The 16,318-nt window shown below is 40.8% G+C and overlaps 1 protein-coding gene across 2 annotated transcripts; it reads right to left on the bottom strand.

Moving 5' to 3' along the window:
- Positions 1-837: 837 nt before the first annotated feature.
- Positions 838-2,099, bottom strand: LOC145109604 (uncharacterized). 2 transcript variants are annotated; one of them, XM_079046800.1, is made up of 2 exons: positions 1,344-2,099; positions 838-1,188 (listed from the first exon to the last, which is right to left on the bottom strand). In XM_079046800.1, the coding sequence occupies exons 1-2, from the start codon at positions 1,950-1,952 to the stop codon at positions 988-990; spliced, it is 810 nt and encodes a 269-aa protein (XP_078902926.1). In that variant the 5' UTR covers positions 1,953-2,099; the 3' UTR covers positions 838-987. The 2 variants fall into 2 exon arrangements, with proteins under 2 accessions (XP_078902926.1, XP_078902927.1); XM_079046801.1 differs by having other exon boundaries at positions 1,455-2,099.
- Between the last annotated feature and the right edge of the window lie 14,219 nt (positions 2,100-16,318).

The following is a 16,318-nucleotide window of genomic DNA, read 5'->3' as shown; positions in this document are numbered from 1 at the left end:
TTGGTTTGGATAAGTTTTGAAAGTTCAAATGAAAATAAAGTCGAAGTGTTGTTATCAGGAGAATCTAATTACAAGACAAATTCTATTTGACAAAGTAAACCTTTATTACTACAGGAAAAAAATGTCAAAAAATAATAAAATCAGTCTCATATGTAATTAGTCCCCAACGCATGAGAGACTGGTTTAGTCCTTCATTGGCTAGTCCTAAATAATAGTTTTTTAGTGTATCTAAATAGTTTTTTTTTTACGTATTTAGGACTGAAAATCAGTCCCTAATAAAATCTTTGATACAACCTAATTCAGTTTCTAATATTTTCTTTATATTCTTAGTTTTATATATATATATATATATATATATATATATATATATATATATATATATATATATATATATATATATATATATATATATATATAAGTCTTGATACTATCTTCTGATTAAAGTCCTTAATGTCTATTTGAAATCACTTATGGTTTATCAATGACTAAATTCGTCAGAGTTTTAATGAGTTAAAGATTATTTTTTTTGTGTATGATAAAGGCCATTATTGTGTATGGTGATAACGTAATACCTATCTAAAAATAGGGCCTACATTTGTTTTTATGGATTTCCAGAACAGTTTGAGCATTCAGACTCTTTCTAGCAACGCTGGGCAATAGTGTATATATTTTGTATTGGTTTGTATTGTATTTAGCCTTTTAGCATAGCCCATATGGACAGGCCCTTGAGCCCATTGTATCATGTATTTATATATACTTTCCTGTTTAATGAAATCAGTTATGGGAAAACATCCGTCAAAAGTCAAAACACAAAAAATATCATTTACAACTTGCAAGTACTAGTATATAAGGAGGAAATTGTTCAATTATCCTTGATGTAACTATTAAACGTATGGTACATACCCAGCAAAACTGCCAACATAGCTTAATTATATCCCATACAGACAGACGCTGTTTTTTGTTTCTTCTACTCAAAGCTACAAGGAATTAATCGGACTTTTTATCTCGACGCACACCCGCAAACTGTTTGTCTTCTCCCATCTTTCTTTGGATTTCATTTCTTTCCCTGAAGTATTGATCGAATGCTTTTGGAAGGAACCTCGGAATCAAAAACACAAACATATTGATCGAAAAATATCCAAGATTTGCCACGGCTAAACCCCTTCCAAACCAAAACCATGCTACATCCTGCTCCAAAAACATAACACCGGCTAGAAGAATGAATGAACGGAAAAAAAATAATAAATTATAAAAATAACTTGATCTAAGATGAACAAAAAAGAAACATTAACTATATATATATATATATATATATATATATATATATATATATATATATATACCTGGATTTGGGCATTTGGAGAGAGGGTCTTGTTAAGCCACACATCTTGAACCCAATCCAAAATAACAAAGATCCTTCTAACAGTATACAAAATTGGTACTAAAGCTCTTACCGGAGGTGAAAACAAAGATAAGCCACTTATGATGTTCTCGGTGAGTATCTGACATGAAAGAAGAAATAAGTGGGGTGTTGCTGACTGGACAGCATGTTCGTCTCCCCTTGCAAATCCGCCTAGAACATAAGCCAATGGTAAAAACAATCCAACTGTGGTACCGAATATCACGTATGCTCGGAACACCCGGTTTCCTTGGAATATTTCTTTAGAAGTGGTGGTGGTGGAACCGGGAAAAGCTAGCCGTGATAAGAGGAGGAGGTAGATGGTGGTGAAAACCGGGAAGGCGAGGTCAAAAAGTGGGACCAGACCACTGGCTGAGAACACCATAATGAAAGCTACCAGTTGGAGTTCAATCACACGAAGGGACCCCATTATCCCACCCACCACCGTCTGTTCTTGCTGACGGTGGTGCTGGGTTTTCTGGTCGGCCGTGGTCGTGGTGAAGGTTTCATCGGGATCGGATCGAGGAGCCACCGCGAGGGATACACCCGACATATCGAGTAACTGAAAGCTAAGAACGATGAAATAAGAGATCTTAATAGTTAGCTCCTTGAAGTAGATTTTCTTTCAAACGTGCACAGAAAAGAAAAATGAAGAAGGAGCGAGGCATGATAACGGATAAAAGCTAGCGCAGAAGATGATATCGGAGATGCCGGGATTAGATACGTGTCATATTTACAGCTCATTTGTTACCACGTTGCATTTATCGCTTTGCACACGTGTAAATGAAGATTTTGTTGCTTATCAAAATCACCTCCCATCTCAATGCAATATTATGTCGGATCATTTGCGCTAGATTCGTTTGGTTCATTTTTTGGGAGGTTTTTACCAAAATATTGTAAATTAAAAAAATATTTACGAAAGTCTAGTAGTTTTAAAATTATTTACAGAAACATGGTAAAAAGGATTTTACATGTGAAACCATTTTCCTTATAAAGATAATAAACAAATAAAATCACTCTTTTTATTTGTAAGGACCATCATACCCTTGAGATTGGTTTGCTCGCCGGGATGTTTGCTTAATCCCTAATTTGAAATTATATACAACCTCTACGTAGGGATGCAAACGGGTGCGGATATTGGCGGATACTGCCATACCCGTCCCCGAACCCGACCTCCGATACCCACACCCAGCCCCGCCAAATGCCCGACGGATTCGGGTGAAAAAATCCCCGCCGGATTCGAGGAACCCGATGGATACCCGTTAAGTAATAAGTATTATTTTAAAAAAACATAAAATATAAAAAACAACAATATTAACAACAATCACTTTATTCTGGTATATGAAAATATGAAATTGTTTAAAATATTAAAATATGAATTTTTTTAGTAAATAAACAATTAAAAAAAACGGATTCTTAAGTAAAAGTTTTGACACTCAACTTTCGCCATTTGAAATTGATGTATAGTAATTTCATTATGGGGTTGGCTAAAAAGACACCCTTTTTTACCATTTAGACAACCCTAATTAATTTTGAAGTATTTTTATTGGTTGAAATTGCATTGTTTTCCGAAATCGAAGAGCCACTTAGACACCCCTTTCATTATTTGTTGCAGTTTGCTTACTAAATCGAAGAGCCACACTTCCACACGCATACTAAACTCATCAATACCCTATGCCTCGGTTACTTAAGATGCATTTAATAAAAGCGATTTTTGGTAATTTTATATATATATATATATATATATATATATATATATATATATATATATATATATATATATATATATATATAACCAAAGGGCTTCTAGCCCAGCGGTATCCGGTGTTGCCCTCCCTCCTTGAGGTTGAGGGTTCAAGTCCCGTCGTGGACATAGGTGGATTTAAGGTGTAGTTTTAGGAGTAGGTTAGATTTGCCGTTTCAATATATATATATATATATATATATATATATATATATATATATATATATATATATATATATATATATATATATATTGGGTCTTTAACGGGTCGGATAATAGTATATCCGTCCCCGCCCCGTCCCCGCTTCGGGTAAGAAATCAAATACCCATCCCCGACCCGTTACCCGATCCGCTTGCATCCCTACCTCCAAGTGTTTCTTGAGTTCTCAGAAACCATGCATGGATCTAACCCTCTCCTTTCATCGCATGATTCCTCCATTGTTTCTCGCTCTTAAAGTTCTTCACTCCTCTCAGTGAGCTATAAACCTCATTCGCCATCCTCCTCCACATCGTCTGAATCCACATCGTTGTAACCATGGTCCATGGCGGTGGTGGTATGGTTGCGGTGGAGGTTGCTACGATGGCAACAACATGCCGCACATCCGAGTGCTTTTGTTGTTGCTTGAAGACATGAACTCCATGTATCCTCAAGTGATATTCTCATAGATGAAAGCCGCATCGTTCTTTAAGCGCTCTAGGGTACAACACTGACGGTGGCTTTAATAGTCAATATCCGACTGCTCATTTCGGTGTAACTGAAATACCAGATCCACCATATCGATATGGGTTAGATTCATCCATGATTTCTAAAGAGGACTCAGGAATTATATCAAGTGAAAACATTGTATATTATTGCCATATAATAATGGTCTCTGGCAAGTAAACCAAACTCAAAGACAAGACAGTAAGGAGCATTAACAAACTAAGCTTGTGTATAGATTATTTTTGAAATCCATTCATGAAGATTAGCTAAACGGCTAGATTTGGGTGAAAACAGAGAAACGACCAACCAAGTTGTAGCAATATATAGTGGAGAGATGGTGAAATGGATGGAGTACAGCCTGTGCAAAGATGGTGAATCGATGCTAAACCATTAGGTTTACAACCGTGAGGTTCTTAATAATATCTTTAGTAAAATTAACGGTGAGCTATTTTAAAATTTCCGGCGAGATCAATGCATGTGAGAAGAAGATGAGTCCATTTATTTTTATTTTAAATAAAGAGATGGAAACTCGTGCTCCAAAACAACGTTTTCTAATTTCTACTATGTTTCCGTAAATAATTATAAAACCACAAGACTTTGGTATATATTTTTCAAAAGTACAAGCCTCTAGAACAAAACTCCATTTTTCGGATGGTGTGGTTCTTTTGTATCTTAGGCTGGAGGGAGTGGCCCTCGCTAGGGACTCGCCTCCAGCTCGTCAACCTCGCCAAATCCACTCCCATCAAACTCGCCAGAAGCATCTCCAACATTGTCTCGCCATCCCACTAACGAGAGGAAAGAGAAAGAGAAAAGAAGAGAAGAGGCTTCCTATTGGCTGTTTTATTTTTTTTTCTTTTTTATTCCAAAATAAAACCTAGTATTAAATAACACAACATTTGGGATGCTACCACTCTTTACCTTTTAACAACCTCATGCTATCATTTTCTTTATCCTACATGGCTTCAAAAAATCTTATGTGGCAAAGTGTTAGGAGTGCTACCACTCCTCTTAGCCTTAGAGTCAATAGTTTTTTCGTAAATAAATAAGAAAATGTGTAAATTTTATTATGCCACATGTGATAGGTGGCTAAATTTCATGGATGGTATGTTTAGTGTAGTTAGTAGCCTGTGTATTTAGTCTTTAATTTTTTTTGTAACATTCTAAAAATTAAAAATTAAGATAAAATTTTCATTTTTCAAAATCAAACCACAAACCATAAATGTTTATAAAACTTAGTTTTCAAAAGTCAAAATCACAAATCAGAGTATCTCAAAATCAAATTTCATAAAAACTGAAGGATGTGCACGATCAAACCTTCACTTTGCCCCGATCATCTGAAATACCTAAAACATAAAACTTAAACTATAAGTCAAAGTTTAGTTTCCCCAAATACCACACAATAGAACATATACAAATAATACATTCTGGGTCCACAACCTCCTGGTTGGATTACCCCTGGCCTACAATCTACCGGTTGGATTGCCATACATATTGCATACTGGGTCCACAGCCTCCCGGTTGGATTACCCCTGGCCCACAACCTTCCGGTTGGATTGTCTGGGTTTGTTGACTGGCACCACAAAGCAGTACAGTCTCAACCCAACCACACTATGTCGACATGTATAACAGATAAAACACACAACAACAAACAAATAATCATGCAGATCTTAACAGATTACTACAAAATAACAACATTCTAAACCAGAATACACAATCTACTAGGTTGGCATTGGTGTCTTCGACCCACAAGTACAGTGAGGAAAACTCACCTCATAGTCTGAAAAGATAGCAGAAAAGAACATTGCTCCAAATGCCAACTCTACAGGTCACATATACAACAAACAGTGACCTAAACTCAAACTACAACTCAAAATACCAAAAATGCCCCTAAGTCAATTTGGTCAAACCCGTAGTCAAAGGTCAAAGTCAGCAAGATAAATGTAACGTCGTGAAAATTCAAACTAATTTTTCATTTTCAATTCATAAAAACATATATTATATTGTTCAACTCCAAATATTCATTTAACAAAGTTTTCAAATCATCACATAAGATCTAGGATCCACAGTAGCTCTTCCCAAAACATAGTGTGTGTGTACAATCATGCCGGTGCCTTCCCGCGATCCTGATAAAAACCTGAAACACATAACATGGTAAGCACGAAGCTTAGTGAGTTCCCCAAAATACTACATACAGCACATAAGCCACTCGAGGCTATAGCTCTACGAGACCTTCCGGTCAATGTGTCTCAGGGGCCTTCCGGTCCCACAATCTGAGTAGACCTTCCGGTCCTACTCTGTCGACCTTCCGGTCCATACCATATTGACCTTCCGGTCCATACACTGCTGACCTTCCGGTCCATACACTGTTCACCTTCCGGTCCATACCATGCTACTCATAACATACATAACATATACATCTCACCTAACAACATATATCACATACTCGTCATAGTACATAAGACCTTCCGGTCACACATAATTACCACTCTAGGTAAGGTATAGTGAGAAGACTCACCTCGTATGATGAACAGCCTCTAGTAATGCTGCCGCTATACTTCGTTCTCTAACTCTGTGCAAAAGCCCACAATCACCCCAATTAGGTACTACGTCCAACTCTCACTCTTTAGGTCTAATAATAGCCCACTGACCAGCCCAATAATGACCTAAACCCATTGGACCCACCAAGGCCCAATTCTCAATCTAATTGGCGGGCCCAACACTAGATAAACTTCCTAAGTCCACTAACGGCCCACTTTGCTAAACTGGGCCCACTCCCTCCAATGGGCCTCACCCTAAACTCAAATACATCATTGGCCCATAACTTCAGACTATTGATGGCCCAACTGCCCAAGGCATGGCCCAAAGCATGGCCCAAAACACAAAGTCCAATACAGACAAGTTACGCGGGGCGTACTCCTACGTACGCTAAGCGTACCGACTCGATGGCGAGTACGCTGGGCGTACCTGCACGTACGCTCAGCGTAACCTTCCTGTTAAGCCCTTTTTCCATTAAGTGCTTAATACTTCATTCCAGAGGCCACAAATTCAGATCCAGGTCCTTATTATCCTCTTAATCCTTAAAGTCATAATCTTGGTGACTTGCAATCCACCAAATAAGCTCAAACTCAAAAGGCATCAACATATTTCCATAACAAGGGCTAGATATCATGCATGAACTCATTAGGACCATCAAGATTGAAACTTTACTACTTATGGGACCCTTTTAGCTCTGAGGGTGGCAACCCTAAGCTCAAAAACAAGATTCCAACATAAAGGTCCAAACTTGGGACCAAAACAACTCCAAAACTTCACTACACAAGATCTATGCATTCTTAAGTAAAGTTATGAACTTTATACCTCAGAAGAGCTCCAAATGATGAGGACATTCCAGATCTATGAGCTCCAAACTCCCAAGGTCTTCCTTGCCAACTTCTTCTTCCAAGCTTACACCACCAAATGAGCTTCATATGGAGAAAATCACTAAAGAATGAAGGGATGGGGCGTTCTAGGGTTTTCTGAGGGTAAGGGAACGGATAAGGAGGCTAGGGTTAGAACCAATATGTTCTTTATATAGTGGCACACCCTAAATTTAGGGTTTCTGGACTCTGGATGTACGCTGGGCGTACGCCAAGGAGCACCCGCGACCATTTCCCTTATATGCTGGGCGTAACCCAGCCTTACGTTGGGCGTACCCACGCGCTTCCATTTCACATGCATGGCCTTCCATGCCAACTTTTCTCCTTAAGGGACCGTTTATGCCAAAAACTTCCAAGTGTCATATCTTCCTCACCCGATGTCCGTTTTCGACGAACTTTATATCCATGAAAAGGTAGCGAGAAGTTCTACACTTGAATCAACTTTATTTCTCCTAGAGCCCACTCGAACACAGATCCAAAATTCATGAAAAGTCCAAACCAACACTTGTCGATACCCTTGGGACCTAAAGCACAAACCGAACCCTTTTCTCACACAATCCACCCTATCCATATCCAAGAAGACCTAAACATATCTTTTTCAAAATCTCGAAACCTTCTCATATTCAGATTACGGCCCACGAGTCTTGAATCTCAAACAATCTGAAACAGGATGTTACAATTCTCCCCCACTTAATTTAGATTTCGCCCTCGAAATCGTTCCTTTTCTTCGCATAGATCGAAACCAATAGTCCGGGAAGCACAACCGGAAAATCTCTTAACATTCAACGATCCTCCTCCCAGGACATCCGAAACCAAGTAGAAATTCCCAAGCCGGAGAAGGACGGACCCCTTTTTCCCGTGGAGGTATCTGCTCTAACTCTCCAAAACTGGAAGACTACAGTGGTCTGTCTCCCCGCCAGACCGCCCATGAAGAATATCACCCTGATAATCGATCATCGATTAACAGACTCGGATAAAACACTTCCAACTCTAAGTACCAGGTCAGATCACGACCCAACGGTTTCACCTCCAACGGCTACCCCTTGCACACCCAATATGATAACTTTACAACCCTCCTGCTCGCGATAGCTACCTCAGCTCATCGTGACGCACAAGTCACGTAGTTCGCTTTACCCCAAGCGAATGCTGCAATTTATCTGATATCGCCTTACCTTCGACCTCTGCCGTCTACCATCCACTGATTCCATGCGTTTCACGGTTCTTCCCATACCGATGAGCTAACTCACTCTGGTTTAATACATCTGATGGGGAACAATACTTCTCTAAATGAACCCATCTACGAATCCGACACCTCATATTGCCTACTAAACACACGAACGAATCCAGACTCAAGCTCTAGAGTCGGATTCAACAACAAAATTGGGTCCACTAAATTCCAATCTGATACTCAACTCATGATCCAAGATTCGCAATCCACGCGTACACCACTTCTTCAATTCCCTTCGATTGTGATAACCACGACTCAACTTAGAATATAGCGATTTCTGACAAATATGGAGACCTAGGCCTCGCCCCTGGTCCAACCACCAGGCTCCCAAACTCAATCATTAGGGCTACCCAAGCCTAAAACCCTTTTGTGTCATGCTCTGACTAGTGAGTACTACGGCTCCCCGTAGTATCACAACACCCTCTCACTGAATAGTGAGTACTACAGCTCCCCGTAGCATCACTGCAACCTCTCATTGAATAGTGAATACTACGGCTTCCTGTAGCATCACCGCAACCTCTCACTGAATAGTGAGTACTACGGATCCCCGTAGCATCAACGCCACCTCTCACTGAATAGTGAGTACTACGGCTTCCCGTAGCATCACCACAACCTCTCACTGAATAGTGAGTACTATGGCTCCCCGTATCATCACCGCAACCTCTCACTGAATAGTGAGTACTACGGCTTCCCGTAGCACCACCGCAACCTCTCACTAAATAGTGAGTACTACGGCTTCCCGTAGCATCACCACAACCTCTCACTGAATAGTGAGTACTTTGGCTTCCCGCAATATCACTGCAACCTCTCACTGAATAGTGAGTACTACGGCTCCCCGTAGTATCACCCAACCTCTCACTGAATAGTGAGTACTACGGCTTCCCGTAGCATCACCGCAACCTCTCACTGAATAGTGAGTACTACGGCTCCCCGTAGTATCACCGCAACCTCTCACTGAATAGTGAGTACTACGGCTTCCTGTAGCATCACCGCCACCTCTCACTGAATAGTGAGTACTACGGCTTCCCGTAGCATCACCACAACCTCTCACAATCTCATCCTCAGTTCGACGCCGCACGACGATCATTAACTCATGTCCTGCGGACCAACCACCTCGAAAAATTTCCTATCTACCACCAGGCCTCTGATCAACGGCCACCTGCCGTGCAGACACTCATCCTTTCTTGAACACGTACAACATGTATTAACTCTCTCTGCAACTCACTTCGACCACCAATAACCCTGGTCTCATGAATCCATAGTGCATGTCTCCATCCAGCTCCCTAACCACTCTTGAACAAATCTCTGATCCTCTCGATAGAATATCCAGTTCTCCCCCACTCAGGGTTCGAACCATCACCAATTGGCGCACCAGTAATCTATTCCACAGACTGTTTCCACCAGAAACGTCACACTTACTCTTGGAAGGTACTACGCAATGCTCGGTGGTCTCCCCGATAGAGACCTCGCAGCTCCAAATACCCCGAATCTCAGATGAAATCCTCAGAAACTTCTCATCATGGTTGCTCTAATCATACAGAATCTCATACCATCCCATTACCGGACATCTCAATTGTCCAGTAGTAACTCTGACTCTTAATCTGAAAGTAATGAACTATCATACTCCTCATCCTCGACTCCTCAACCAACGTTCCATCACGTGGGTCGTAATAAGAGTGGAGACCTCATTACTACACTCGATACTCATCATAGACAATAAGGGCCACCGCCCCACTATCCTCTTTTTGATCGTCCACCGCTGCAGCTAATACATGCCCTACTATGCTCAAATAGGGTGTATCCTTGTCCTTAACCATCTCAGTCCCCACTAACAACCTGCCCATGCTCTAACATTACCTCTCGGCAGACATACTGCCCAAATATTCTGATGGAAAGTCGCCATCAATGCTAACCCGCAAGGTTTTACCCCCAAGTTCAGAAACCGAAATCCCAACACCTCTTATGTTTCCCACAGGAAACGGAAATAACACCACCCAGGTCACAGAAAGTGACATCTTTACTATTGGCCGGTCGCTCAGCCCAGACCGTATTCTTCCATAATGTACCATCCCTACACAACCGTGAGTCTTGCGACTCCAACTGGCATCTCACCAACAATTCCTTGGAGCTAACTCGATTCCCCTCTCAAGGGATGCTCCACTAAACTCGTTCATCATGGCCTTCTAGCCCCATACTCTTTCATATCTAATCTCAGTCTAGACAATCACTACGGAATAACTGGTAAAACCAGAAGCACTAACCGCCACATGCCATGGTGCTCAAACCGTGTGGCCACCTCTCGATCTGCTATCTCCTTTTAATCTACTACGAATCATGGTACTCGAACCATGTTCTCTCTTCTCAATCCGCCTCAAATCATGGTACTCGAACCATGATGTCACCTCTCGATCTGCTACTTATCATGGTACTCGAACCATGTCATCACTTCTCAATCTGCTACTTATCATGGTACTCGAACCATGACATCACTTCTCAATCTGCAACTTATCATGGTACTTGAACCATGCCATCACTTCTCAATCTGCTACTTATCATGGTACTCGAACCATGACATCACTTCTCAATCTGCTACTTATCATGGTTCTCGAACCATGTCATCACTTCTCAATCTGCTACTTATCATGGTACTCGAACCATGTCATCACTTCTCAATCTGCTACTTATCATGGTACTCGAACCATGTCATCACTTCTCAATCTGCTACTTATCATGGTACTCGAACCATGTCATCACTTCTCAATCTGCTACTTATCATGGTACTCGAACCATGACATCACTTCTCAATCTGCTACTTATCATGGTACTCGAACCATGTCATCACTTCTCAATCTGCTACTTATCATGGTACTCGAACCATGACATCACTTCTCCTCATCGCTAACACCGCTGCTCACCGGTTTGTGTCGTGTACCCACCATGATATCTCACATCATAAAAGAAAACAGAGACTCTCTTGAGTATGCTTGCACTCGATCACTCAGCCCTACTTGTTCCTTAGCATCCCAAGGATTCTTACTTGGACTGCTCACTGATCCGGTGTTTCCCGTTGTACGGGCCCTATACTACCTTCCACACCACATCAGTTTTCACCCCAAGTCCTCCTCCTAGGATTCCAGATCACAAGTACTCTACATCTTATCACACATAGACCACTTTCCAGTAGACCTCTCATAAGCTCCTCTCTGCTACCTACCCATTCTCGAAGTAACTCATAGTAGCAGTAACTCCTAGGCTAAGGCATCACAAATCAGGCCACTCTAGTCCTAGATATGAATACCTAGCCTACTCTCTAGCGTGCATACCATATCACATAACATCTCATAACATATAACGTAAGGGTATTTTGGGAAATCACCGTTCGGGCGCTGGCTGATTGTACACACTGCTCCTTTCCGCTTTCTTGAAAAAATTTTATGTATCTTAGAAAATCGTTTCTTTTTGAAAACTTTTCTCAAATCCTCAGTTTGAGTTCAGATATGCCCGAAGGTGTATCCGAATCCCTCAAACCAAGGCTCTGATACCAACTTGTAACGTCGTGAAAATTCAAACCAATTTTTCATTTTCAATTCATAAAAACATATATCATATTGTTCAACTCCAAATATTCATTTAACAAAGTTTTCAAATCATCACATAAAATCCAGGATTCACAGTAGCTCTTCCCAAAACATAGTGTGTGTGTGTACAATCATGCCGGTGCCTTCCCGTGATCCTGATAAAAACCTGAAACACATAACACATAACACGGTAAGCACGAAGCTTAGTGAGTTCCCCAAAATACTACATACATCACATAAGCCACTCGAGGCTATAGCTCTACGAGACCTTCCGGTCAATGTGTCTCAGGGGCCTTCCTGTCCCACAATCTGAGTATACCTTCCGGTCCTACTCTGTCGACCTTCCGGTCCATACCATATTGACCTTCCAGTCCATACACTGCTGACCTTCCGGTCCATACATTGTTGACCTTCCGGTCCATACCATGCTACTCATAACATACATAACATATACATCTCACCTAACAACATGTATCACATACTCGTCATAGTACATAAGACCTTCCGGTCACACATAATTACCACTCTAGGTAAGGTATACTGAGAAGACTCACCTCGTATGATGAACAGCCTCTAGTAATGCTGCCGCTATACTTCGTTCTCTAACTCTGTGCAAAAGCCCACAATTACCCCAATTAGGTACTAAGTCCAACTCTCACTCTTTAGGTCTAATAATAGCCCACTGACCAGCCCAATAATGACCTAAACCCATTGGACCCACCAAGGCCCAATTCTCAATCTAATTGGCGGGACCAACACTAGATAAACTTCCCAAGTCCACTAACGGCCCACTTTGCTAAACTGGGCCCACTCCCTCCAATGGGCCTCACCCCAAGCTCAAATACATCATTGGCCCATAACTTCAGACTATTGATGACCCAACTGCCCAAGGCATGGCCCAAAACACAAAGTCCAATACAGACAAGTTACGTGGGGAGTACTCCTACGTACGCTAAGCATACCGACTCGATGGCGAGTACGCTGGGCGTACCTGCACGTACGCTCAGAGTAACCTTCCTGTTAAGCCCTTTTTCCATTAAGTGCTTAATACTTCATTCCAGAGGTCACAAATTCAGATCCAGGTCCTTATTATCCTCTTAATCCTTAAAGTCATAATCTTGGTGACTTGCAATCCACCAAATAAGCTCAAACTCAAAAGGCATCAACATATTTCCATAACAAGGGCTAGATATCATGCATGAACTCATTAGGACCATCAAGATTGAAACTTTACTGCTTATGGGACCCTTTTAGCTCTGAGGGTGGCAACCCTAAGCTCAAAAACAAGATTCCAACATAAAGGTCCAAACTTGGGACCAAAACAACTCCAAAACTTCACTACACAAGATCTATGCATTCTTAAGTAAAGTTATGAACTTTATACCTCAGAAGAGCTCCAAATGATGAGGACATTCCAGATATATGAGCTCCAAACTCCCAAGTTCTTCCTTTCCAACTTCTTCTTCCAAGCTTACACCACCAAATGAGCTTCATATGGAGAAAATCACTCAAGAATGAAGGGATGGGGCGTTCTAGGGTTTTCTGAGGGTAAGGGAACGGATAAGGAGGCTAGGGTTAGAACCAATATGTTCTTTATATAGTGGCACACCCTAAATTTAGGGTTTCTGGACTCTGGACGTACGTTGGGCGTACGCCAAGGAGCACCCACGACCATTTCCCTTATACGTTGGGCGTAACCCAGCCTTACGTTAGGCGTACCCACGCGCTTCCATTTCACATGCATGGCCTTCCATGCCAACTTTTCTCCTTAAGGGACCGTTTATGCCAAAAACTTCCAAGTGTCATATCTTCCTCACCCAATGTCCGTTTTCGACGAACTTTATATCCATGAAAAGGTAGCAAAAAGTTCTACACTTGAATCAACTTTATTTCTCCTAGAGCCCACTCGAACTCAGATCCAAAATTCATGAAAAGTCCAAACCAACACTTGCCGATACCCTTAGGACCTAAAGCACAAACCAAACCCCTTTCTCACACAATCCACCCAATCCATATCCAAGAAGACCTAAACATATCTTTTTCAAAATCTCGAAACCTTCTCATATTCAGATTACGGCCCACGAGTCTTGAATCGCAAACAATCTGAAACAGGATGTTACAATAAAAGTCAAAGAAGATCAAACTGACTGAGTACACCCCGCGTACTCAGTCTCTACGTTGAGCGTAGTCGATACTTAGCCAAAAACACGGGTGTTTAACCTAGTACGCACAACGTACCTTTTGGTACGCCCAACGTACTCCGCTTGGGTCCAAATTTTCTTATTAATTACTTATTCCTTAAAGACCTTTCATCCAAATTCAGATCTAGACCCAAAACATCGCTCTAAGTCATAAAGTTTCCACCTTTTTGACTTTCCATGGCTAGAAAAGGTCCAAAAGCTAAAACCTTAACTTAATAATCCATTAAGACATCATAACTCTTGCATGGAGGGGATAGAAGGACCAAGATCAATTTTTTATGGTTCCTAATAGCTCCATAATGGATAAACTTTCCAACTTTATCCATTAGGATGGTCCAAACAACCAAGATATAGTCTTTAAGTCTTAAATGGACCAAAAATGCATCTTTCTCAACTTAATCCATTGAGTCCACGTCTCCAACCTTCATATCTGAATCAATATGATGTTTAGATGGATAAAGTTTCCAACTTTATCCATAACAAGGTCACAAATTTTCAAGATCTAAACTTTATGCACTATAGTGACCAAAAAGTGACAAATATGAAAATTAACAAGATCTATGAAACTAATGAGCAAGTTTGAAGCTTTTTACTCACAAAGGTTTAGAAATGATGTAATCTTGCTAGATCTATGCTTGAATCCTTCTTCCATACACTTTGTCACCACCTTGTTCTTCAAGATCCCACTTTCTAATGGAGATTTAAGCTCATAAATGATGTCAATGCTCAAAATAAGTGAGATGTGGCTAGGGTTTCGAGTTAGAGGCTCAAGAGAGTGGAGGCTAATGATAGGAAGGATCCCCACGTGGTTAGAGACCTTAAATAGAGCTCAAAACTATGAAATTAGGGTTTTAAGACTGCGGCGGTATGCCCAGCATACCAAAAGTTACGCCCAACGTAACACCCTAAAAACGCGTTCCTTCAGCCTAGTACTCCCAGCGTACTACCCAGTGTACGCCCATCGTACTGTCAGCCTTCCTTTTCCAGCTTAACTTCAAACAACCATAACTTCTTCGTTTCAACACCGTTTTCGGCGTTCTTTATATGCGCAGAAAGGTATTGAAGAGCCCCACAATCCTATCTAATTACTTTTGACCCAAAACATACCGAACTAAAACTCTTAATTCGTGAAAGAAGTCTGAAACATCGTTTTTCCCATTTTACCAATGGGGTCTAAACCCTATTCCTTGAAGCTCAAGGCCTTCACCTGATCTATTTATTGTCCAACATCCTGAAATAAAAACTTCTCGAAATAGGATGTTACATTTTTTTTTGAGTCGTATCCTATCATCTTTTAAACTTTATTTGTATATAAAAAAGTATTTTTCATTTTTATCAATATTTAATGTATATAATATTCATTTGTTATTAGTTTTACAAAGTAAATAAGATAGGCCACTTAGGCTTGAGGGAGTGACCTCGCCTTCCCTCTCGCCAAAAGGCTCGCTATGAGATGCTACACCATCCCCACCAGCTCGCTAAGGCTGGAGGGAGTGGCTCATTGGCCAAGCTCGTTTCCAGCTCGCTAAGGGCGCCAAGTCTATTGTAAGAAACTTACCAGGTGAGGCTCGCTGCCTGGTTAGCGAGAAGAAAGAGAAAGAGGTGAAGAGAATAAAGGCTTGTGATCGGTCATTTTTTTTTTCTTTTGTTATTTTAAATTAGGCCTTTTAATTGGTTTTTTTCAATTGCTTTTTTTTTCTAAAATCCAAGTGTAAATTTTTTTTAATGATAAAAGCTTAGGTGAAAGGTAAAAATGTGATGTGACAATGTGATTAGCATGTGTTAAGTATGCTACCACTCCTTATAGCCTAAGGGACTCGCCATCATCAACTCGTTGAGGAGCTAACGACATGAGAGATAATGAAGAGCTGGAATCTGATTGGCTCTTTCCTTTTCCTTTTCTTTTTCTTTTTTTTATAAATAAACCTTATTAAAATAAAACACCACCACTCCCTACCTTTTTCCAACTTTGATGCTAGTATTCCCTCTAGCCTACGTGGCTTCAAAAAATATGATATGGAATGAAAAATTATAATGTGGCAAGATGTT

The sequence above is a fragment of the Lactuca virosa genome, chromosome 4, assembly GCF_052849685.1.
Source record: "Lactuca virosa cultivar CGN04683 chromosome 4, Lactuca_virosa_CGN04683_v6, whole genome shotgun sequence".
Taxonomy (NCBI): Eukaryota; Viridiplantae; Streptophyta; class Magnoliopsida; order Asterales; family Asteraceae; genus Lactuca; species Lactuca virosa.
Note: the sequence above shows the minus strand (reverse complement) of the source record. Positions and strands in the feature narration are given on the sequence as shown.